Consider the following 26,325-nt stretch of genomic DNA (forward strand, 5'->3'; position numbering starts at 1 on the left):
TCTCAATGCTGACAGTGCACTTGAGACACTTTACCCTTTAGAGTAAGTTACCACTTTGCGTCATCTACCAGAGTTGAAATATGTTACTTTTTATACCGAATTTTTTCTATTAATAGAAGGGACCATAAATGTTACACTTTCACTTTGTTGAAAAAGTGAATAAATGTTTGAAAAAGAAAACCACAAGAATATGTGTTTGCAAATGATGTGTATTTTTATTTTAGCACTTTAATACATAGTTATTGGTTTTATACTATCTATCACTGGTATTGATTTACTATATCAACGCTCAAATCACATATTTGACAATCCTTTTGAACATGTACTACCATTAGAATTAACTCCATTATTTTCCCTTGACTCTCAGTATATTTTTTTTATTAATGTTGCAGATGTAAAGGTCCAGCCACCACGTTAATCTCTTTATGTTGAAGAGAATCTGTTGTTCTTTTGCGTCTTCGTGCACAACCTTGACTACATCGAGAGTTGGCATTGCCCTCACTGCACACCACAATCTTGCACAGAATATAAACATTGCATTGATTCCGTGAAAAGCTGAAGGCATTATATCCAAAGCGGATTACGTTGTTTGATGGGGATGGATACGTTTTGTAATGTTGAACTCTGATGCACCTGAAATTACAAAAAATAATGTTAATGATCATTATTATGATTTGTATAATGAGAAACAGACATTTTCTTCATATTGACCTGTGATGCCAAAGAGTGATTGGCATGGTATTACATTTGCAATGGTGACAAAAAGCACGATAGACTAAAGCTTCTGTCACATCAGTGGGATTAGAGAGATTACAAAAAGTATCTGCTGTTTCTGTTTCCCTAGAAAATAATTAAATAATTTCAAAATATTTCAGTTTATCCAAATTAATAATGATGGTTTTATTGAATGGTCGATGACCTGTTTATTTAGATTGGTTGGTTTTTCAAGATTCTGCAGATGAAAATTATACTTTTTGGGGGGCACAGTTACATAAGGACGTAGAAAAAGGATAAAAGAAAAATGAAAATGTGAGGAAGATAGTTTTCTATTACTAATTTTATTGTTGGTGGTGAATCATTAAATCTCCCAAAATAATTGGAAACCATGCAAAGATTACAGGTATCTACAGGCAGGAATGACTTGTTGTAAGGAAAGTATTTCAATCATGATCATCATTTCGCCTGGAGTACACAAAGACAATATAGCATGATAGATACATACATAGATACTGTAGATAGATGATAGATCATTATATAGATAGAAAGCTATATAGGATAGGATAGACACTAAATCTGGTCATACACATTAGACTTATGTTGTCAGAAGCCGCCAATATCAATGGATTCAACAGTCGTTGATATCCGCAGGTTCCAACAACATGACTAGTGTGAGATGAGCTGCCGGCTGATGTGTCAGTCGGCAGCATTCTCATAGAGACTGCAGGAATGCTAGGCCGAACAAGCGCTCATGCATTTGGCAGAGTCAGCTGAGATGGCTGACAGATGATCGTTCAACCGACAGCTATCTAATGGCTATCTAATGTGTATGACCAGACCAATAGCGGAAGATCAACCGTGATAGAGCAACATGCAACATTGTTGGTGACCACCCTTAGTGTAATTCATTGAAGGGTATGTGAAATCATTGATCCATCATCGAACGATGAACATGTCATTTTATGTGCCCTTCCTATAGGGTAAGGAGCACAACCTAATGTCACCTCATACTTATCTTTTTTGAAAGATATAGTCTTGCGTTCTAATGTTGAGGAAAAATAGATGTTGATAATTTGTGTTCTCTATTTAAATGCGGGCAGCCTGCTTGATTTGGTGAGTGTGACAACTAGTTAACATGGTAATCTACACCTAGCTGTGATTTGCACTTTGTAAAAGCCTTACCTCTTTACAATCTTTATGCAATCACCCCTCCTCAGTTATATATCTGGAAGTGGTTGTTCATTACTATTTTCTGACTATACAACCTCACTTATGTAAAATTGTGAGTTGTCTATTTCCTTTACTGGTAAATGCCCCCATGCACATTGGATTAACATCTGACAAACCCCCCCAATATCAGAGAGATCGGATGAGAGTCTAATATGTCTGGGAGACTCTGAACTCTATTATCCGTCACATTGTATTTCCTATAACCAATCCTTTTGTTATCCAAGAGGTGAGCCGCCAGAGAGCTCTTTTGTAGAGAACCCACGAGCAATCAGGAAAATGAAGTGTTTCTGTGTTTGGGGGAGTTGGGGGATAACATTTTCGGCTAAATTATTGTTTGAACTACAGTTATACAATGTGTATAACGGGCTTTAGAAAAGTATCTTTTAGTGTTACAATGCACGTCAGTCTACTATGAATGTACAAAGCAATGCTGATAATAAAACATAGTAATAATCATCAAAAGGAACACTACTTTACCCATTGCGAATAATATAATGGACATTTCTTGTGAAGTCAAACGCATTAGCAGATTCCACGCAAGTATCTAAGAACAGAACCATGGTAGGATCAGACGTATGTACAGTAATTTGCAGATGTAGATGCTGATTGAGCTCCACATTGTATGGATAGTCATTCACTGGTTGTATAAAGCTTGAAGACTGGAAGAATGTCAATTCAGCAGCATACATGCCATATTGGACTAATGTTTTCGTTTTTATGGCATCTTCAGCGTACATGCCTTCCACTACAGTTTCTTGGTAGAGTCGACATTTTACATTTAGACATAATTTTTTTTTGTGAGTAACGATTGTGTTAGCTGAGTTGGTGACCAGGGTGTTTGTATAACTTATTGTGTCATTTTCAACCTATAAGAAAATGAAAACAATTTGTAAAAAAGAAGTAGCTACTAGATACTAGATAGTTAGATAGATAGATAGATAGATAGATAGATAGATAGATAGATACTAGATAGATAGATAGAATTATTTGAAATATCTGGGCTAACTAGGACATCCAACCTCTATCTTGTACCCACATTTGGTGACACCTGAAACTGTTGTCAGCAAGCACAGCTACTTACATATTTTTAAAGGAAAAGAGGGAAAAATAAACTTTATGCAACTTCTAAAGTAGAAGTGCATAACCTTTTTAGGTTCGAGTGCCGAATTTTGTGATTACATCACTCCCAATGGCTCCATAAAATTTGAAGTGGGTATTCTGATCTGAGGTACATATCGACAGTAATATACATGACATCATCTTTCTTTAGTTTCCTCTATGGTAGACAAGGGGTGTCCTTTGATCCCCTTCTTAGCACATCAACAAAAAGGAGTAAGGATGATCATACAAGATCCGTATTGTTTATGAGAGTAACTGTACACAGAGGATTCAAAGACGGCTGAGGGCCACACAAAATGGCATCACGGGGAGCATTTGACTGTTGTGCACCCCTGATCTAAGCCTTATACTACCCAAATGGAAGAATGTGATCCAGCAAAGGAAATAAAGTTCGGTCAAGTACGGTCTGAAACGTGTAAAGTTTCATAGGTCTTGCTTTTGTGGATGTTTTTTACTCTCCAGTTTTTATGTATTTCTGAGTAAACTTTGGAATTTTTATCAGTTGCAATGCTGGATCACATTTTTCCATTTTCCCTTTGACTCCTCGTGGATACCGGTCCTACAGATCCGTGCATCGGATGTTTTCTCTATCCATGGTCTATTTATTCGATTATTTTTGGTTAACTGACTGTTCATCCCCTTTTTTATTTTATATATTTAGTCACCTTCCATTTGGAAACAGAATAAAAATTGAGGCATGAAGAATTCCTCATTAGAAACCCTGTTTTAAAGCTGGGCAAATTGATAGCACATGGGTGAGCTTGGGCCTGCTATTTATAAGGCTTCTGAAAGAAGTACCCCACCCTTACTGCCTAATAGCACCCCTGGAAAGATTCTGTAACTTTCCTACCTGTTTTACTGTCAGACATTCGTGATAATTTGTTTTAAACTCCAACCAATCTGCTAAAACTTGTGGACGGCACCAAGGATCGTTCAGAAATACTTGATCTGGCGTATATTCCAATGATTGAAGATAGCTCAGGGAGACCCAAACTATCATGTAGTCTGAATAGCATGAGAGACGGACTATAAAAAAACATAATGATAAAGATTTTGATTTAAAGCTTGTTTTCAAATGTACAAATGTAAATACTGAAAAGAGAAGAAATTAACTTACTTTTCATCTATTGGTCAAACTAGAACTCTACCTAGAGTAGCCAAAATTAAAGAGGGTATTGGAATACACATTATAATTACTGTAATTTTTACCCCCAAAGAACTCGACTCCATCTTTTGACATTGTGCAGCTCAATTCTTGAATTGCATTGGCATTTACAATGGTTGCATTGCCGGTTAGGTGTATAGATGTCAGAGACAGCAGAAAAAGTTTTCAACAGTTTCTAACTTTACTTTTTCATTTTTCTTAGCGTACAATAAAAAAAAGCACGCTACTACTCTCTAAATTACAATAGTTGGATTTCCACAAGGATTTTGGACCCTGTTTGAGCCTTTAATTGCAGGTAGCCATAGCATAGCTGTGATAGGATTCCTCACAGAACTAAAGCTCATTTGTTAGCCCCAGTTACTGTGGAAATTTCCATTATAGTTTATTTACCCAGAATCCTTTGCAGTAGGCGGAGCTATGCAAATCATCTCTTTCCACCCCTGTCTAATCCACAGCGCTTGGAACCGCCAAGCGTGCAATGCTGCGGATTAATCCGCAGCATTGCACGCTTGGCGGTTCCAAGCGCTGTGGATTAGACAGGGGTGGAAAGAGATGATTTGCATAGCTCCGCCTACTGCAAAGGATTCTGGGTAAACCTGCTATTCTTTGTATTATGCTGCTTGCAAGTACTTTCCGTTTCAGGAAAGCATCCACTATGTATTTCCTTTAAGTAGAGGGCTTTTCGGTCTCTTTCGTCCCGCTACATTTAGCCCAACTTGGGTCTCTCCCTAAGGTGGCTAGCATATATGTATCATTATAGTTTAGTAACACTTTGGGGCAGATATATCGTAATGGTTTTCATTTTACTGTAAATAACCTATTCATAGAGTAAAAGTAATGGAACTCTAGTGCACCTGATTGGATTTAAAAATCCTGAAAAGTCAGCATAGCCCATTTAAAGAGTTTTGTCACATGACTTAGGATGGGAAGCCAAACCAAAAATTCAATTTGTAGACAAGTGTTTTGGGGATTTTGTCCCTCATCAGTGCAAAGCAGGGGAGCTGGCTGTACTTGGTAAGAGCGCCCCCTATTTCCTGTCAAAGACCTTTTAGCTGGTCGACCCAGACGTCCTGATTTGCACTGATGAGGGGAAAACTCCTTGGAACACGCATCTGCAAATTGATTTATTTTTATTTTAGCATCTTATCCTGAGACATTTAGCAAGGCCTTTTGAATTTTAGGATTGATTCTTAAGTATGCAAATTGTTTCTTCAGAGAGGAACAGGACTATTATTATTATTGGAAGCAGCGATCCAAAAAGTCAATATCTACTTTTTAACGAGCCTTGCAATGTGACTTTTGATAAAAGCCACCCAGAATCTCAATTTGCAGACGAAATGTTTTGGAGTGTTTAGGCTAGCTGACATGCTTTTCAACAACACCAAAAAGCATGTAATGAAAACTTGACCTTAAAATAGAAAGATATGAAAAATAAATGTATCTAAATATTAATTACCATTTTGATTGGTGGTATAGGTGGAGTAGTATGTTGCAGAGAATTCTAATCTTGATGATCTATAAGAGGTTGAATACACAATGCTGATGCTGTTTGAAGAGGAGATGAAATCCAAAGATTTTGTACTGCAGAGGTCTCCGAGTAAAGTTGATCCAAGAGGAGTTCCATCATAAACTGACAAAGTCGATGACCGGCAGGACCAAAGACTCACCATTCTGGTCATAAGAATTCCAGTAATACAATATTAGTTTACAAAATTCATTACTGAATTTTTCCATGCATTAAAAGAAACCTAAAATGAGATTCATGCTGCCCAAAACATGGTCAGAATGATTCCAGATGCATTTCAAATGACTAGTCCAAGGCAAGCCCATGGCGACTTTCCACTGTCCCGCCATCCTATACTGACAGCTCTCTTCCTATGTGTGTAAATGTATGGGACATACCTCAGTGACCAGTCATTCGAGATGCATTGTCCTCACCTGCATTTCAGTTTCCCTTTAAGCACTGCAAAATTGTATCAATATAAAAATGAAAGATTATTTTTTACCATATACTCACATGAATGTTCTGAAGTTGAGATGAATTCTGTAATTGTTTGGCACACTAATATACCAAACGCAGTAATCAGACACTGAAGATATATTTGATTCAAAAGAAATATTTCCATATAAATTGGTCAAAATGTCCCCACATTTGACTGCAGATAGTAAATGAAAAAGAGATTGCTTTTGATAAAATGTGCAATGTAAACAAAAAAATATCTTATATAGCAAGATGAACTATACATCTGGCCTACCATGTACAAAACAGACATAATTATTATATTTAATGAAGAGATTGATCCTGAATTTCCAATAAAGATAGTAGGTTCTGGATAAGAAGCCAAAATTGTCTCTTGACTTCAAAAGGCTTTTGCAATTGAGCTGTATTAATTGTGCAAAATTACAAATACGTAAATGCTACGTATGAGATTGCTATCTGTTTTTTTGGAAAGCACAGGGACCCACAGTGTTTCATTGATCCATACGCACATCGATTTTTTTTAAACGGATCCGTGTCTCCGAGAAATAAGATTCAGAGGGTTTCCTATCCTCATCCGTTTGAAGATCAGACTAGGGTATTAAAGTCTTTATATAAAACTGATGATACACTGAAGACGTCCTTTGCACTTCAGAGTTCCATCCAAGTTTCATCCATTTTTAACTGATCCATTGATAAGAGTCAATGGATAAAAGAAAGTTCAGACAGTCTAAGACCACATTCACATGCTCAGTATTTGATCAGTATTTGACATTAGTATTTGCATAAGCCAAAACCATGAGTGGAATAATCAGAGGAAAAGTATAATAGAAACTCATCACCACTTCTGTATTTTAAACCTGCTCCTGATTTTGGCTTACAAATACTAAGTGAAATACTGACCAAATACTGAACATGGCCTAACTGATTAAGTGAAAAAAAACTATGAGAAAAGAAAAGGAAACAAGAAATATGCAACTAGTATGACACCCAAGAAAAAATCATTTTGTTTCTCTAAGTTGGTAACACTTACACAGCTTTGTCAATGCAGCCTAAGAGGTTGTTCACACATCCAATTTTTTTGTGCGAGTGTTAAGGTACCTTCACACATAACGATATTGTTAACGATATCGTTGCTATTTGTGACGTAGCAACGATATCGTTAATGAAATCGTTATGTGTGACAGCGACCAACGATCAGGCCCCTGCTGGGAGATCGTTGGTCGCTGAATAAAGTCCAGAACTTTATTTCGTCGCTGGACTCCCTGCTGACATCGCTGGATCGGCGTGTGTGACACCGATCCAGCGATGTCTTCACTGGTAACCAGGGTAAACATCGGGTAACTAAGCGCAGGGCCGCGCTTAGTAACCCGATGTTTACCCTGGTTACCATGCTAAAAGTAAAAAAAAAACAAACACTACATACTTACCTACCGCTGTCTGTCCTCCAGCGCTGTGCTCTGCACTCCTCCTGTACTGTCTGTGAGCCGGAAAGCAGAGCGGTGACGTCACCGCTCTGCTTTCCGGCTCCCAGACAGTACAAGAGGAGAGCAGAGAAGCAGAGCGCAGCGCTGGAGGACAGACAGCGGTAGGTAAGTATGTAGTGTTTGTTTTTTTTTACTTTTAGCATGGTAACAAGGGTAAACATCGGGTTACTAAGCGCGGCCCTGCGCTTAGTTACCCGATGTTTACCCTGGTTACCGGCATCGTTGGTCGCTGGAGAGCGGTCTGTGTGACAGCTCTCCAGCGACCAAACAGCGACGCTGCAGCGATCCGGATCGTTGTCGGTATCGCTGCAGCGTCGCTAAATGTGAAGGGGCCTTTATCCGTGAAAACCTAAGATAGCAGTCATATGAATGATATTCTATGGGGCTGTGTATGTGAGTTGGCTACAGAAAACATTGGAGACATGTCCAATTTTGATCCGAGGACCAGATCGAAATCTTCAACGCAAGTTTGTGGGTCTGTGAAAAACTTGGACCGCACTGAGATGATATCCGAGTGTGGTCCCATTTTCATGGACTGTCAGAAAGGAGAAGATGAAGAAGCACTTTTTTTCTCTCCATGTATCACACTCTAGTCAAACTCTGATCAAAATAATCAGTCCGTTTTTCTCGCACCTAAAAGATCCTGTCATCAGAAAGAGTCCCAACTCAGACTGGGACCCTTGACTCTATTGAAAAGGTCTTTTCAGTCTTTTTAATGTTTATTTGCAGTTAAAAATTATAGAAAAACATTGCTATAACAATTAGCCCACTCTGCAGCCTTCCCCTTTCCCTTTTTATTATTATTATTATTATTATTATTATAATACTTTTTTTTTACAGCGCCATTTATTCCATGGCGCTTTTCATGTGAAATGGGGGAAAATATAGACAAATACAATAAACATGAGCAAAAACAAGGCATTAATAGGTACAGAAGGAGAGAGGACCCTGCCGGCGAGGGCTCACAGTCTGCAGGGGATGGGTGAGGATACACTAGGAGAGGGTAGAGCTGGTTGTGCGGCGGTTCCGTAGGTTGAGGATCACTGCAAGCTCTAGGCTTGTTGGAAGAGGTGAGTCTTCAGGTTCTTTTGGAAGTCATCCTCTCATTTTTCTAGTGTTATTAATCTTTAATTCACATAAACATTTACAAAAATGCATAAAGTTCAGTATATTCATGTGTAAGTGTATCGGTCAGTGGGCGCACTTTCATTCCACGGCCCAACTGTTTTACTGACTCATATCTAATGTACTTATTGGTTAATATGGGTAAAGAAACATATTTACTTACTGTCACCATTAATGTTCTGATCACCTGTAATGTCACAAGGAGACAAATTAGATATCAAGTAAAAGTAGATATTGTATAGAATTTTATGTTGAAAATATTGAGCATTGTGTAATCTGTAAAGAACTATAGAAAATATAACGCAACCAAACTATTGTTTTAATCTTAAACAATATATAATTTGCAAAGAACTACAGAAATACAATGCTACCACATTATTGCTTTTGAATAATTTGGAATAATTAAAAATAAAATCAAAACTAAATAAATAAAATATATTTTTCCATAATTCATTATCACTAGTGATGAGCATTCTGATACTGCAATCGGGTATCAGCCGATATTCGCTGTATCGAAGTTCCGATACTGAGTTCCGATATTTTTACAATATTGAATACCGGAATGGGAAGCTCCCATAATGCAATGAGCCAGTTGAGGATCCTAAGAAGTGTGGACACATCCTGTTAGGCATGTTAGCCATGTTAACTAATGGCATGGCTGTGATTGGCTGCTGAAATGATGTAATGATGTGCTGTAATGGAGTATTGGCGGTGCGTGGGTGGAGACTGCATGTCTGTGTGTGTGGGCAGGGTCTGTGTGGGCCTGCCGGGGGTCTGTGTGGGCTGCGGGGGTCTGTGCGGGCTGCCGAGGGTCTGTGCGGGCCTGCCGGGGGTCTGTGCGGGCTCTCGGGGGTTGTGTGTGTGGGCAGGCATCATCCGATGGGACAAGTCCCATTGGGCTATGCCTGCTACAATGACAGTGACTGACACATTAGCCAATCATGGGACAGTAGTAGTCCCATCATCCGGCTAATGTGTTGAATGTAAAAAAAACACAAACATACATACTGCATACTTACATGCAACATACATACAACATACTACATACATACAACATACATACTACATACATACAACATACTACATACATACTACATATATACAACATACTACATACATACAACATACATACTACATACATAATACATACATAATACATACTACATATGTACAACATACTACATACAAACAACATGTATGTAGTATGTTGTATGTATGTAGTATGTTGTATGTATGTAGTATGTATTTTGTATGTATGTAGTATGTTGTATGTATGTATGTATGTAGTATGTTGTATGTATGTAGTATGGATGTTGTATGTATGTAGTATGTTGTATGTATGTTGCATGTATGTATGTTTTTTTACATTCAACACATTAGCTGGATGATGGGACTACTACTGTCCCATCATTGGCTAATGTGTCAATCACTGTCATTGTAGCAGGCAAGGCCCGATGGGACTTGTAGTCCCATCGGACGATGCCTGCACACAGACACAAAGACACCCGAGAGGCCTGCACAGACCAAAGGAAGGCCCGCAAAGACCCCAAGAGGCCCGTACAGATCCCCGGCAGGCCCGCACAGACCCCTGAGAGGCCCGTACAGGCCACGGCAGGCCTGCACAGACCCCCGAGAGGCCCATGCAGACCCTGGCAGGCCCGCACAGACCCCCGAGAGGCCCGTACAGGCCCCGGCAGGCCTGCACAGACCCCAGAGAGGCCTGTGCAGGCCCCGGAAGGCCCACACAGACCCCCGAGAGGCCTGTACAGACCCCCAGCAGGGCAGAAAGGGTTTATTTTTATTCTGATATTTGTGTCCCATTGACTTGCATTGGCTTCCGGTATCGGAATCGGCGATACCCGATATTTTTGGGGTATCGGTCCGATCCGATATTTCTCGATATCCGAAGGTATCGCTGAATACTAATTATCACCCTTTTTTCTCTTTAGAAAATAATGAATGGCCTACTAGGACCGCCAAGGGTCTGCTGAAGTCCCCGTTACTGTCCTCTTGGTACTGCTGTGAAACTCAGCTGTAGTTAAATACATAGTACAAACAATCAAATAATTACAAAAATAGGCTAAAATCTATAGAAAATAAAACAAAATGAACATTTGCCTAGCAACAAATCACCATGAGAAAATACACTCAAAATTCAGGCTCCTCTTTATCTGAAAAGCATGAGAATTGCATTGTCTCTATTAGAGTTGAGCGACCTTGACCTTTTTAGAGTCGAGCCGGGTTTTGCGAAACCCGACTATGTCCAAAGTCGGGTCGAGTGAAATCGGCCGATTATGACGTAAAGTCGGGATCGACCGAAACACGAAACCCAATGCAAGTCAATGGGGCAGCATAGTCGGCAGTGAGTGGGGGCCAGGAAAACACCTAGAGTGCCCATTTTAATGTCAAAACCATCCATTCTTCTTAATGAAGCTTGTCAAGCGTAATTTACCTTATAATAATTGGAAGGCATTTGAAATTGGGGGTCATTTGGCTAAAGTTGTGGGGGGTAGGGCTGGTTCAAGTAATTAGTGGGCCCAGGAAATCTGGACCACGTCACGGCAGTGGAGCAGGGAGAGGTAAGTATTTCAACTTTGCAAGTGCTGTGAACCTGAGCAAGCAGGGGGGGCCCACTCGTTGGCATTGGCACTGGCACAGGGCCCCTCAAAGTACAGCGGTGTGTTTGCACGGCGGGGGCGCCTCCCACCGGCAGCAACACTTTTGCGTACTATGAGAGGCCCTGTGCCAGTGACGTCGCCAACTAGTATTCCTCCCCCCACCTGATGAAGGAACCTGCACTTTCATCTGCACCTTCCTCTTTGTCCCCGTGTAAGGTGGTATGGTATGCGGGAAGAGCAACCTGACTTTCAGCAGGGTCACAATGTTGTTGTGTAGCGTGCACGGGGAATGTTGCGTTATGGGTCAATGTACCAGCAGACTCATCTATCACTGGCTGGGCAATGGGCACGATGAAGTGGAAACACAGATATAGGCCCAAAGAAGAAAGTGGGCTAAATGCAGTTCAAAATTGGTAACACAGGAATAACCAGGGGGCATTGCAGTGGAGGACAACTGGAATGAGAGGCTGACACAGAGAGTAGGGCCAAATCAGTAAGTAGTCGAAATGCAGTTCAAAATTGGCAACCGTAGTAAACAGGCGGCACAGCTTTGTTCAGTGGAGGAGAACAGCAAGGAGTGGCAGACACCGATAGTAGGCCCCAAACCAACTAGTACGCCAAATGCAGTTGTTCCATTTAACCACAATTTAATGAGAGCCTGAAGATAGAAGCTCAGGAAAGGCAACCTGGGGAACACCTTGGAGTGTAACACACCATCTCTCTCCACCCCATACCCATTTTGTATGGCCTAATGCAGTGTACTTTTCTACAACTACTAAACGAGAGTCGGAAGACCGAAGCAATGGCAAGGAAACCTGGGGAACACCTTAGAGTGTAACACACCCTCTCTCTACACCCCATACCCAATTTGAAGGTCTAATGCAGTGTAGTTTCCAAGAACTACTAAACGAGAGCCGGAAGATCGAAGCTCAGGAAAGGCAACCTGGGGAACACCTTGGAGTGTAACACACCCTCTCGCTACACCCCATACCCAATTTGAAGGCCTAATGCAGCGTAGTTTCCAACAACTACTAAACGAGAGCCGGAAGATCGAAGCTCAGGAAAGGCAACCTGGGGAACACCTTGGAGTGTAACAAACCCTCTCTCTACACCCCATACCCAATTTGTAGGCCTAATGCAGCGTAGTTTCCGACAACTACTAAACGAGAGCATGAAGATCGAAGCTCAGGAAAGGCAACCTGGGGAACACCTTGGAGTGTAACACACCCTCTCTCTACACCCCATACCCAATTTGTAGGCCTAATGCAGCGTAGTTTCCGACAACTACTAAACGAGAGCCGGAATATCGAAGCTCAGGAAAGGCAACCTGGGGAACACCTTGGAGTGTAACACACCCTCTCTCTACACCCCATACCCAATTTGAAGGCCTAATGCAGTGTAGTTTCCAAGAACTACTAAACGAGAGCCGGAAGATCGAAGCTCAGGAAAGGCAACCTGGGGAACACCTTGGAGTGGAACACACCATCTCTCTACACCCCATACCCAATTTGAAGGCCTAATGCAGCGTAGTTTCCAACAACTACTAAACGAGAGCCGGTAGATCGAAGCTCAGGAAAGGCAACCTGGGGAACACCTTGGAGTGTAACACAACGTCTCTCTACACCACGGAAGGGATGATTCTTAGGAAGGAAGGCTGTTGGAAATAAGCATTGCGCGTCCGAGGGTGATTAGATTCTTATTAGGTATATACTCACCCTCGGACGCGCCCTGCTTCTTTATTTGGAATGAATGTTTATTTGCAATGTGGTGTTGACTTTCTCTATTATTTTGGTAATTAATGATTTTATTATTTTCATTATTTTGCATCTTCTCGGCAATAATATAAAGAAGACGCGACAGGACAACACTCGGTGGATGCCATATGTGTGTTTTCAATTTAAAAAAACTTTCAGTTAACTACTTGCAGGAGAAAGTAATTGTAGCTGGTGGCCATTTTTAGTACTGTACCAGATTTTAGTTGTGTGTTTGTTTTTAATGTTAAAATGTCTGCATTTGATATCTCACCAGTATTTTCTTTTTTATAAGCAAAATACTTATTTTTATATTTTCTGATGTTGGTTCCAGGGGTACACGGCCAGCAGTGCCCTGGTCAGTGTAGTAGTAGTTGAAAGAATGGACCGCAGACAGGCATCGAAGGCCTAAAATAAAAACACATGGCTGTAGGCAATTTTAAATTGGTTCCAGGGGTACACGGACAGCAGTGGTGTGGTCAGTGGAGGCCTAGTGGAAGGAGTGACCGCAGACAGGCATCGAAGGCCTAAAATAATAACACATGGCTGTAGGCAATTTTAAATTGGTTCCAGGGGTACACGGGCAGCAGTGACCTGGTCAGTGTAGTAGTAGTTGAAAGAATGGACCGCAGACAGGCATCGAAGGCCTAAAATAAAAAAATTGGGCTGGCTGTAGGCAATTTTAAATTGGTTCCAGGGGTACACGGACAGCAGTGGTGTGGTCAGTGGAGGCCTAGTGGAAGGAGTGACCGCAGACAGGCATCGAAGGCCTAAAATAATAACACATGGCTGTAGGCAATTTTAAATTGGTTCCAGGGGTACACGGACAGCAGTGGTGTGGTCAGTGGAGGCCTAGTGGAAGGAGTGACCGCAGACAGGCATCGAAGGCCTAAAATAATAACACATGGCTGTAGGCAATTTTAAATTGGTTCCAGGGGTAGACGGGCAGCAGTGACCTGGTCAGTGTAGTAGTAGTTGAAAGAATGGACCGCAGACAGGCATCGAAGGCCTAAAATAAAAAAATTGGGCTGGCTGTAGGCAATTTTAAATTGGTTCCAGGGGTACACGGGCAGCAGTGGTCTGGTCAGTGGAAGTCTAGTGGAAGGAGTGACCGCAGACAGGCTTCCAAGGCCTAACATAACAAACTTGGGCTGGCTGTAGGCACTTTTAAATTGGTTCCAGGGGTACACGGGCAGCAGTGACCTGGTCAGTGTAGTTGTAGTTGAAAGAATGGACCGCAGACAGGCATCGAAGGCCTAAAATAAAAAAATTGGGCTGGCTGTAGGCAATTTTAAATTGGTTCCAGGGGTACACGGGCAGCAGTGGTGTGGTCAGTGGAGGCCTAGTGGAAGGAGTGACCGCAGACAGGCATCGAAGGCCTAAAATAATAACACATGGCTGTAGGCAATTTTAAATTGGTTCCAGGGGTACACGGGCAGCAGTGACCTGGTCAGTGTAGTAGTAGTTGAAAGAATGGACCGCAGACAGGCATCGAAGGCCTAAAATAAAAAAATTGGGCTGGCTGTAGGCAATTTTAAATTGGTTCCAGGGGTACACGGACAGCAGTGGTGTGGTCAGTGGAGGCCTAGTGGAAGGAGTGACCGCAGACAGGCATCGAAGGCCTAAAATAATAACACATGGCTGTAGGCAATTTTAAATTGGTTCCAGGGGTACACGGACAGCAGTGGTGTGGTCAGTGGAGGCCTAGTGGAAGGAGTGACCGCAGACAGGCATCGAAGGCCTAAAATAATAACACATGGCTGTAGGCAATTTTAAATTGGTTCCAGGGGTAGACGGGCAGCAGTGACCTGGTCAGTGTAGTAGTAGTTGAAAGAATGGACCGCAGACAGGCATCGAAGGCCTAAAATAAAAAAATTGGGCTGGCTGTAGGCAATTTTAAATTGGTTCCAGGGGTACACGGGCAGCAGTGACCTGGTCAGTGTAGTAGTAGTTGAAAGAATGGACCGCAGACAGGCATCGAAGGCCTAAAATAAAAAAATTGGGCTGGCTGTAGGCAATTTTAAATTGGTTCCAGGGGTACACGGGCAGCAGTGGTGTGGTCAGTGGAGGCCTAGTGGAAGGAGTGACCGCAGACAGGCATCGAAGGCCTAAAATAATAACACATGGCTGTAGGCAATTTTAAATTGGTTCCAGGGGTACACGGGCAGCAGTGACCTGGTCAGTGTAGTAGTAGTTGAAAGAATGGACCGCAGACAGGCTTCGAAGGCCTAACATAACAAACTTGGGCTGGCTGTAGGCACTTTTAAATTGGTTCCAGGGGTACACGGGCAGCAGTGGTCTGGTCAGTGGAAGTCTAGTGGAAGGAGTGACCGCAGACAGGCTTCCAAGGCCTAACATAACAAACTTGGGCTGGCTGTAGGCACTTTTAAATTGGTTCCAGGGGTACACGGGCAGCAGTGGTCTGGTCAGTGGAAGTCTAGTGGAAGGAGTGACCGCAGACAGGCTTCCAAGGCCTAACATAACAAACTTGGGCTGGCTGTAGGCACTTTTAAATTGGTTCCAGGGGTACACGGGCAGCAGTGACCTGGTCAGTGTAGTAGTAGTTGAAAGAATGGACCGCAGACAGGCTTCGAAGGCCTAACATAACAAACTTGGGCTGGCTGTAGGCACTTTTAAATTGGTTCCAGGGGTACACGGGCAGCAGTGGTCTGGTCAGTGGAAGTCTAGTGGAAGGAGTGACCGCAGACAGGCTTCCAAGGCCTAACATAACAAACTTGGGCTGGCTGTAGGCACTTTTAAATTGGTTCCAGGGGTACACGGGCAGCAGTGGTCTGGTCAGTGGAAGTCTAGTGGAAGGAGTGACCGCAGACAGGCTTCCAAGGCCTAACATAACAAACTTGGGCTGGCTGTAGGCACTTTTAAATTGGTTCCAGGGGTACACGGGCAGCAGTGGTCTGGTCAGTGGAAGTCTAGTGGAAGGAGTGACCGCAGACAGGCTTCGAAGGCCTAACATAACAAAATTGGGCTGGCTGTAGGCACTTTAAATTGGTTCCAGGGGTACATGGGCAGCAGTGTATGGTCAGTGGAAGTCTAGTGGAAGGAGTGACGGCAGACAGTCTTCGAAGGCCTAACATAACAAAATTGGGCTGACTGTAGGCACTTTTAAATTGGTTCCAGGGTAACACGGCCAGCAGTGGCCTGGTCAGTGTAGTAGTTGTAGAAAGAAGGGACCGCAGACAGGCTTCGAAGGCCTAACATAACAAAAATGTCAAAACAATGGTATTGTCAGTGCCAGGCATTGAAGGATGTCAGCGCCTAGACTACACATTGGTGAAGCTGTGAGAGATAATTTTGCTAGTGGTAGAGCACTGTTTGAGCTGGGGGGGGGAACTGTCTTGTGGCCGGCGTTACAGGCACAGGGCCCCTCATATTACAACGGTGTGTCTGACGTTGGGTGCGCACCACCACCGCCAGAGACACTTTATTGTACTATGAGGGACCCAGTGGCAGTGCCGTCGACCAAAAGCGGCCACACCCACCTCTTCAGACAAACAGCACTCTCAAGGGTCCAAGCGCAAAGTGGCGATAGCACGGCCCCGTGTGGGGAGTTTGGCCATTTCGTGAGGTGGAAACATGTCGTATGCTGGACAATCAGGTGAAGAAAATTACGAGATTGGAAAAGTCATTCAGAATAGTCCACAGGCAAGACCTTTTCATAGGAAAGCTAGGTGTCAGCCGGGCAGGGTGGGGCAAAAGATTTTGAAATCCAGTTGTGGTTCATTTTAATGAAGGTTAGATCATCTACATTTTGGGTAGCCAGACGAGTCCTTTTTTCTGTTAGTATTGAACCTGCAGCACTGAATACTCTTTCTGATAGGACACTAGCTGCCGGGCAAGCAAGCTCCTGCAATGCATATTCTGCCAATTCTGGCCAGGTGTCTAATTTGGATGCCCAGTAATCAAATGGGAATGACGGTTGAGGGAGAACGTCGATAAGGGATGAAAAATAGTTTGTAACCATACTGGACAAATGTTGTCTCCTGTCACTTTGAATTGATGCTGCAGTACCTGTCCTGTCTGCGGTCATAGAAAAATCACTCCACAACCTGGTCAGAAAACCCCTCTGGCCAACGCCACTTCTGATTTCTGCCCCTCTAACACCTCTGGTCTGCTGGCCCCTGGAGCTCGTGTGAGAACGATCACGGGCGCTGTGTGCAGGGAATGCCAGAAGCAAACGGTCAACAAGAGTTGATTGTTTTGTTGCTAATATTAGTTCCAAGTTCTCATGTGGCATAATATTTTGCAATTTGCCTTTATAGCGAGGATCAAGGAGGCAGGCCAACCAGTAATCGTCATCGTTCATCATTTTTGTAATGCGTGTGTCCCTTTTGAGGATACGCAAGGCATAATCCGCCATGTGGGCCAAAGTTCCCGTTGTCAAATCTGCGGTTGTGCTTGGTTGAGGGGCAGTTGCAGGCAAATCTACGTCACTTGTGTCCCTCAAAAAACCAGAACCCGGCCTTGCCACGCCACCAATTTCCCGTGCCCCCGGGAAAGCTTCCTCATTAAAAATATACTCATCCCCATCATCCTCCTCATCCTCCACCTCCTCTTCGCCCGGTACCTCATCATGTACACTGCCCTGACCAGACAATCGCTGACTGTCATCAAGGCTTTCCTCTTCCTCTGGTGCAGACGCCTGATCCTTTATGTGCGTCAAACTTTGCATCAGCAGACGCATTAGGGGGATGCTCATGCTTATTATGGCGTTGTCTGCACTAACCAGCCGTGTGCATTCCTCAAAACACTGAAGGACTTGACACATGTCTTGAATCTTCGACCACTGCACACCTGACAACTCCATGTCTGCCATCCTACTGCCTGCCCGTGTATGTGTATCCTCCCACAAAAACATAACAGCCCGCCTCTGTTCGCACAGTCTCTGAAGCATGTGCAGTGTTGAGTTCCACCTTGTTGCAACGTCTATGATTAGGCGATGCTGGGGAAGGTTCAAAGAACGCTGATAGGTCTGCATACGGCTGGAGTGTACAGGCGAACGGCGGATATGTGCGCAAAGTCCACGCACTTTGAGGAGCAGGTCGGATAACCCCGGATAACTTTTCAGGAAGCACTGCACCACCAGGTTTAAGGTGTGAGCCAGGCAAGGAATGTGTTTCAGTTGGGAAAGGGAGATGGCAGCCATGAAATTCCTTCCGTTATCACTCACTACCTTGCCTGCCTCAAGATCTACAGTGCCCAGCCACGACTGCGTTTCTTGCTGCAAGAACTCGGACAGAACTTCCGCGGTGTGTCTATTGTCGCCCAAACACTTCATAGCCAATACAGCCTGCTGACGTATGCCAGTAGCTGCCCCATAATGGGAGACCTGGTGTGCAACAGTGGCAGGTGCGGATGGAGTGTTTGTGCGACTGCGGTCTGTGGACGAGCTCTTGCTTCTGCAGGAGGACGAGGAGGAGGAGGAGGAGGGGGTGCGAACGGCTACAGACAACTGTTTACTAGACCGTGGGCTAGGCAGAACTGTCCCAAACTTGCTGTCCCCTGTGGACCCTGAATCCACCACATTTACCCAGTGTGCCGTGATGGACACGTAACGTCCCTGGCCATGCCTACTGGTCCATGCATCTGTTGTCAGGTGCACCTTTGTGCTCACAGATTGCCTGAGTGCATGGACGATGCGCTCTTTAACATGCTGGTGGAGGGCTGGGATGGCTTTTCTGGAAAAAAAGTGTCGACTGGGTAGCTCGTAGCGTGGTACAGCGTAGTCCATCAGGTCTTTGAAAGCTTCGCTTTCAACTAACCGGTAGGGCATCATCTCTAACGAGATTAGTCTAGCTATGTGGGCGTTCAAACCCTGTGTACGCGGATGCGAGGCTAAGTATTTCCTTTTTCTAACCATAGTCTCATGTAGGGTGAGCTGGACTGGAGAGCTGGAGATCGTGGAACTAGCGGGGGTGCCGGTGGACATGGCAGACTGAGAGACGGTGGGAGATGGTATTGTTGCCGCCGGTGCCCTAGATGCAGTGTTTCCTACTACGAAACTGGTGATTCCCTGACCCTGACTGCTTTGGCCTGGCAAAGATACCTGCACAGATACAGCAGGTGGTGCGCTAAATGGTGGTCCTACACTGCCGGAAGGGATGTTGCGTTGATGACTAGCTTCATTGGCCGAGGGTGCAACAACCTTAAGGGACGTTTGGTAGTTAGTCCAAGCTTTCAAATGCATGGTGGTTAAATGTCTATGCATGCAACTAGTATTGAGACTTTTCAGATTCTGACCTCTGCTTAAGGAAGTAGAACATTTTTGACAGATGACTTTGCGCTGATCAATTGGATGTTGTTTAAAAAAATGCCAGACTGCACTCTTTCTAGCATCGGATACCTTTTCAGGCATTGCAGACTGAGCTTTAACCGGATGGCCACGCTGTCCTCCACCAGGTTTTGGCTTTGCCACGCGTTTTGGGCAAGATACGGGCCCGGCAGATGGAACCTGTGGCGATGTTGATGCCTGCTGCGGCCCCTCCTCCTCCTCTGCTTCAGAACTGCTGCCGCCTGCACCCTGTTCCCCCAATGGCTGCCAATCGGGGTCAAGAACTGGGTCATCTAATAACTCTTCTTGTACCTCCTGCGCAACTTCGTCTGTGTCACCGTGTCGTTCGGTGGTATAGCGTTCGTGATGGGGCAACATAGTCTCATCAGGGTCTGATTCTTGATCAGCACCCTGCGAGGGCAATGTTGTGGTCTGAGTCAAAGGACCAGCATAGTAGTCTGGCTGTGGCTGTGCGTCAGTGCACTCCATGTCAGATTCAATTTGTAATGGGCATGGACTGTTAACTGCTTCACTTTCTAAGCCAGGGACGGTATGTGTAAAGAGCTCCATGGAGTAACCCGTTGTGTCGCCTGCTGCATTCTTCTCTGTTGTTGTTTTTGCTGAAGAGGACAAGGAAGTGACTTGTCCCTGACCGTGAACATCCACTAACGACGCGCTGCTTTTACTTTTACCAGTTTCACGAGATGAGGCAAAAGAGCTAGAGGCTGAGTCAGCAAGATAAGCCAAAACTTGCTCTTGCTGCTCCGGCTTTAAAAGCGGTTTTCCTAATCCCAGAAAAGGGAGCGTTCGAGGCCTTGTGTAGCCGGACGACGAACCTGGCTCCACAGCTCCAGACTTAGGTGCAATATTTTTTCCCCCACGACCACCTGATGCTCCACCACTACCACTACCCTCATTACCAGCTGACAATGAACGCCCCCGGCCACGACCTCTTCCACTAGACTTCCTCATTGTTTTAAAAACGTAACCAAACTAACGTTATTTGTTGCAGTCACACAACTTACACGGTGAGCTATAACTTCAGTATGATTTAGCTACCCCTTTACAGGTTGGTGAGACCACAGCGAAAATCAGGCCCAATGTTACACACTCTTTTTTTGGTGGCTGCAAATTAGAGAGATGCCCCACACGCAGGACTGTCACTGAAGCACAAATGTTAATATTAATGTCACACTATTATTTTTTTTTTATTTTTATTTTTTTCAGGAACACTTTAGAAACCCCCCAAAAAAAAAAAAAAAGATTTTTGCAGGGAGAATTTAGAAAACAAATGTAACAAACTATATGCTTTCTATGGGCCACTGAGTGAGAGATGACGCACACAGGAATCAGGAGTGGCACACAAGCCCAGAGGCCAATATTTTTCTACCAATGATTGATGGAGTTATTTTCTCTGGTAGATTTTGGAACCCAAATCAAGGAAAAAAAATGTAGGCTTTCTATGGACCACAATTGGAGAGAGAGAGAGAGAGAGAGAGAGATGGCACACCCAGGAGTCAAGACTGGCACACAAGCAGAAAGGCCAATATTAATCTCCCACTGTTTTTTTTGTTTTTTGTTTTTTGTTTTTTTTTTCAGGGAGACTTTAGAAAAAAAAATAATAAAAAAAATATGATTTTATCAGGAAGAATTTAGAAACCAAATAAAATAAAATGATTTTTTCAGGGAGAATTTATAAAACAAATAAAAACAAAAATAGGCGTTCTATGGCCCACTGACTGAGAGATGACGCACACAGGAGTCAGGAGTGGCACACAAACCCAGAGGCCAATATTTTTCTACCAATGATTGATGTAGTTATTTTCTCTGGTAGATTTTAGAACCCAAATCAAGGAAAAAAAATATAGGCTTTCTATGGACCACAATTGGAGAGAGAGAGAGAGAGAGAGAGAGAGAGAGAGAGAGAGATGGCACACCCAGGAGTCAAGGCTGGCACACAAGCAGAAAGGCCAATATTAATCTCCCACTGTTTTTTTTGGTTGTTTTTTTTTTTTTTTTTTCAGGGAGACTTTAGAAAAAAAATAATAAAAAAAATATGATTTTATCAGGAAGAATTTAGAAACCAAATAAAATAAAATGATTTTTTCAGGGAGAATTTATAAAACAAATAAAACCAAAAATAGGCGTTCTATGGCCCACTGACTGAGAGATGACGCACCCAGGAGTCAAGACTGGCACACAAGCAGAAAGGCCAATATTAATCTCCCACTGTTTTTTTTTTTTTTTTTCAGGGAGACTTTAGAAAAAAAAATAATAAAAAAAATGTGATTTTATCAGGAAGATTTTAGAAACCAAATAAAATAAAATGATTTTTTCAGGGAGAATTTAGAAAACAAATAAAACCAAAAATAGGCGTTCTATGGCCCACTGACTGAGAGATGACGCACCCAGGAGTCAAGACTGGCACACAAGCAGAAAGGCCAATATTAATCTCCCACTGTTTTTTTTTTTTTTTTTCAGGGAGACTTTAGAAAAAAAAATAATAAAAAAAATGTGATTTTATCAGGAAGAATTTAGAAACCAAATAAAATAAAATGATTTTTTCAGGGAGAATTTAGAAAACAAATAAAACCAAAAATAGGCGTTCTATGGCCCACTGACTGAGAGATGACGCACCCAGGAGTCAAGACTGGCACACAAGCAGAAAGGCCAATATTAATCTCCCACTGTTTTTTTTTTTTTTTTTCAGGGAGACTTTAGAAAAAAAAATAATAAAAAAAATATGATTTTATCAGGAAGAATTTAGAAACCAAATAAAATAAAATGATTTTTTCAGGGAGAATTTATAAAACAAATAAAAACAAAAATAGGCGTTCTATGGCCCACTGACTGAGAGATGACGCACACAGGAGTCAGGAGTGGCACACAAACCCAGAGGCCAATATTTTTCTACCAATGATTGATGTAGTTATTTTCTCTGGTAGATTTTAGAACCCAAATCAAGGAAAAAAAATATAGGCTTTCTATGGACCACAATTGGAGAGAGAGAGAGAGAGAGAGAGAGAGAGATGGCACACCCAGGAGTCAAGACTGGCACACAAGCAGAAAGGCCAATATTAATCTCCCACTGTTTTTTTTTTTTTTTTTCAGGGAGACTTTAGAAAAAAAAATAATAAAAAAAAAAAAGATTTTATCAGGAAGAATTTAGAAACCAAATAAAATAAAATGATTTTTTCAGGGAGAATTTATAAAACAAATAAAACCAAAAATAGGCGTTCTATGGCCCACTGACTGAGAGAGAGAGAGAGAGAGAGAGATGGAACGCTTAGTACTGGCACACAAGCCCAAAGGGCAATATTAATCTCCCTTTTTTTTTCCAGGGAGAATTTCTAAAACCCAAAAAAAAAATAAAATAGGCTTTCTATGGCCCACTATTTGTGAGAGAGATGGGACGCTCAGGACTGGCACAGATGGCACGCTCAGGACTGGCACAGAAGCCCAGAGGCCAATATTAATCTCCTTTTTTTTCTGGGAGAATTTATAAAACCAAAAAAATATTTAAATAGGCTTTCTATGGCCCACTATTTGTGAGAGAGATGGCACGCTCAGGACTGGCACAGATGGCACGCTCACAACTGGCACAGAAGCCCAGAGGCCAATATTAATCTCCCTTTTTTTCTGGGAGAATTTATAAAACCAAAAAAAAATTTAAATAGGCTTTCTATGGCCCACTATTTGTGAGAGAGATGGCACGCTCAGGACTGGCACAGATGGCACGCTCACAACTGGCACACAAGCCCAGAGGCCAATATTAATCTCCCTTTTTTCAGGGAAAATTTATAAAACAAAAAAAAAAATTAAATAGGCTTTCTATGGCCCACTATTTGTGAGAGAGATGGCACGCTCAGGGCTGGCACAGATGGCACGCTCAGGACTGGCACACAAGCCCAGAGGCCAATATTAATCTCCCTTTTTTTCAGGGAGAATTTATAAAACCAAAAAAAAAAATAAATAGGCTTTCTATGGCCCACTATTTGTGAGAGAGATGGCACGCTCAGGGCTGGCACAGATGGCACGCTCAGGACTGGCACACAAGCCCAGAGGCCAATATTAATCTCCCTTTTTTTCAGGGAGAATTTATAAAACCCCCAAAAAAATAAAATAGGCTTTCTATGGCCCACTATTTGTGAGAGAGATGGCACACTCAGGACTGGCACACAAGCCCAAAGGCCAATATTAATCTCCCACTGTATTTTTATCAGGGAGAATTTATACACCCCACAAAAAAAAATACAGAAAAATGAAAAGGCTTTCTATGGCCCACTATGTGAGAGAGATGGCACACACAGGGATGGCACTCTAGCAGAAATGCCAAATTGCCAATCTTAATCTCCCACCAAAAAAAAAAAAAAAAAAAAAACAGGGAATGTCCTACAATTACTATCTCCCTGCCTGCAGTAATCTCAGCCAGGTATGGCAGGCAGCTACTATCTCCCTGCCTGCAGTAATCTCAGCCAGGTATGGCAGGCAGCAATAAGGAGTGGACTGATGCACAAATGAAATAAAAAGTGTGGACAAACAAAAAAGATAGCTGTGCAGAAAGGAAGGAACAAGAGGATTTGTGCTTTGAAAAAAGCAGTTGGTTTGCACAGCGGCGTACACACAGCAATGCAGCTATCAGGGAGCCTTCTAGGGCAGCCCAATGAGCTACAGCGCTGAGGGGAAAAAAAAAAAAAAAAAAACTTCCACTGTCCCTGCACACCGAGGGTGGTGTTGGACAGTGCAAATCGCTGCAGCACAAGCGGTTTTGTGGTTAATGGACCCTGCCTAACGCTATCCCTGCTTCTGACAAAGCGGCAGCAACCTCTCCCTAAGCTCAGATCAGCAGCAGTAAGATGGCGGTCGGCGGGAACGCCTCTTTATAGCCCCTGTGACGTCGCAGACAGCAAGCCAATCACTGCAATGCCCTTCTCTAAGATGGTGGGGACCAGGACCTATGTCATCACGCTGCCCACACTCTGCGTTTACCTTCATTGGCTGAGAAATGGCGCTTTTCGCGTCATTGAAACGCGACTTTGGCGCGAAAGTCGCGTACCGCATGGCCGACCCCGCACAGGGGTCGGATCGGGTTTCATGAAACCCCGACTTAGCCAAAAGTCGGCGACTTTTGAAAATGTTCGACCCGTTTCGCTCAACCCTAGTCTCTATGATTCTCCTACTTGTTTTGTTTAATTTACACCAAAATCATGCATGCTTTATTAGATAAATCTCTACCTTTCAGCTAAATTTTCACAAAACACAGGGATTTTTTATAATCCGGTAATATGCAGTTATTAGATTAACTACTGATATTTATGCACATAAGGAAAGAAATATGCGGCACTCACCCCAATTCAGCAGTGGAAGGCGTGAACTTTAATGGAGAACATAAACAGATACAAAAATCCGTTAAAACATCAGGTAAGCAGGAGGGTGCGGTGTTGGAGCTTGGACGACGGCCGTTTCGCACACCAGGTCTACGCACCAGCTTGCATATTTGTTTTTCTTGCTTGCTGGAAGCTCTGGGACGCAGAGGGTGTACCTCCGTGCCGTTAGTTCGGTACGGAGGGTCTTTTTGCCCCCTTTGCGTGGTTGTTTGTAGGGTTTTGTGTTGACCGCAAAGTTACCTTTCCTATCCTCGCTCTGTTCAGAAAGTCGGGCCTCACTTTGCTAAATCTATTTCATCTCTACGTTTGTCGTTTCATCTTAACTCACAGTCATTATATGTGGGGGCTGCCTTTTCCTTTGGGGTATTTCTCTGAGGCAAGGTAGGCTTATTTTCTATCTTCAGGTTAGCTAGTTTCTCAGGCTGTGCCGAGTTAGGCGCAATCCACGGCTGCCTCTAGTGTGTGTTGGAGAGGATTAGGGTTTGCGGTCAGCAGAGTTTCCACGTCTCAGAGCTCGTTCTATGTTTTTGGGTTATTGTCAGGTCACTGTGTGTGCTCTGGCTTCTATGTCCATTGTGGTACTGAATTGCCTTATCATAACAGTACTGGAAACCCAAAGTACTAATGATTCTCAATAGAGGGAAAAAAGAAGTTCTGAGACCATTTTTTTTTCTCTGCACTGTGTTTTGCCTTTTTTTTCCCCTAGACATTTGGGTGGTTCAGGACACAGGTGTAGCGATGGAGACATTAAAGGTCTGTCTTCATGTGTGGATCAGCTCACGGCAAGAGTACAAGATATTCAGGACTTTGTGGTTCAGAATTCTATGTTGGAACCAAGAATTCCTATTCCTGATTTGTTTTTTGGAGATAGAACTAAGTTTGTGAATTTCAAAAATAATTGCAAACTGTTTCTGGCCTTGAAACCTCGCTCCTCTGGTGACCCAGTTCAACAAATGAGAATTATTATTTCTTTTTTGCGTGGCGACCCTCAAGACTGGGCATTTTCCCTTGCGCCAGGAGATCCTGCATTAAGTAATATTGATGCGTTTTTCCTGGCGCTCGGATTGCTGTACGATGAACCTAATTCGGTGGATCAGGCAGAGAAAAATTTGCTGGATCTGTGTCAGGGTCCGGATGAGATTGAGATTTACTGTCAGAAATTTAGAAGGTGGTCCGTGCTCACTCAATGGAATGAAGGTGCGCTCGCAGCTATTTTCAGAAAGGGTCTCTCTGAAGCCCTTAAGGATGTCATGGTGGGATTTCCTATGCCTGCGGGCCTAAATGAGTCTATGTCTCTGGCCATTCAGATCGGTCGACGCTTGCATGAGTGTAAATCTGTGCACCATTTGGCGGTATTATCTGAGCATAAACCTGAGCCTATGCAGTGCGATAGGACTTTGACCAGAGTTGAACGGCAAGAACACAGACGTCAGAATGGGCTGTGTTTCTACTGTGGTGA

The 26,325-nt window shown here is 43.2% G+C and overlaps 1 protein-coding gene across 1 annotated transcript in view; it reads right to left on the reverse strand.

The window, feature by feature from the left end:
• Positions 1-380: 380 nt before the first annotated feature.
• The window catches only part of LOC138666834 (scavenger receptor cysteine-rich domain-containing protein DMBT1-like), a gene marked incomplete at its 5' end in the record, with an annotated part of 58,526 nt that continues 32,581 nt past the window's right edge, over positions 381-26,325 (reverse strand). Inside the window, 3 exons of the mRNA XM_069755011.1 lie at positions 381-633; positions 2,425-2,813; positions 3,917-4,071. Of these exons, the coding sequence (XP_069611112.1) occupies positions 381-633; positions 2,425-2,813; positions 3,917-4,071 (797 nt within the window). The remainder of the gene's footprint in view (positions 634-2,424; positions 2,814-3,916; positions 4,072-26,325) is intronic.

Source organism: Ranitomeya imitator, chromosome 2 (assembly GCF_032444005.1).
Source record: "Ranitomeya imitator isolate aRanImi1 chromosome 2, aRanImi1.pri, whole genome shotgun sequence".
Taxonomy (NCBI): domain Eukaryota; kingdom Metazoa; phylum Chordata; class Amphibia; order Anura; family Dendrobatidae; genus Ranitomeya; species Ranitomeya imitator.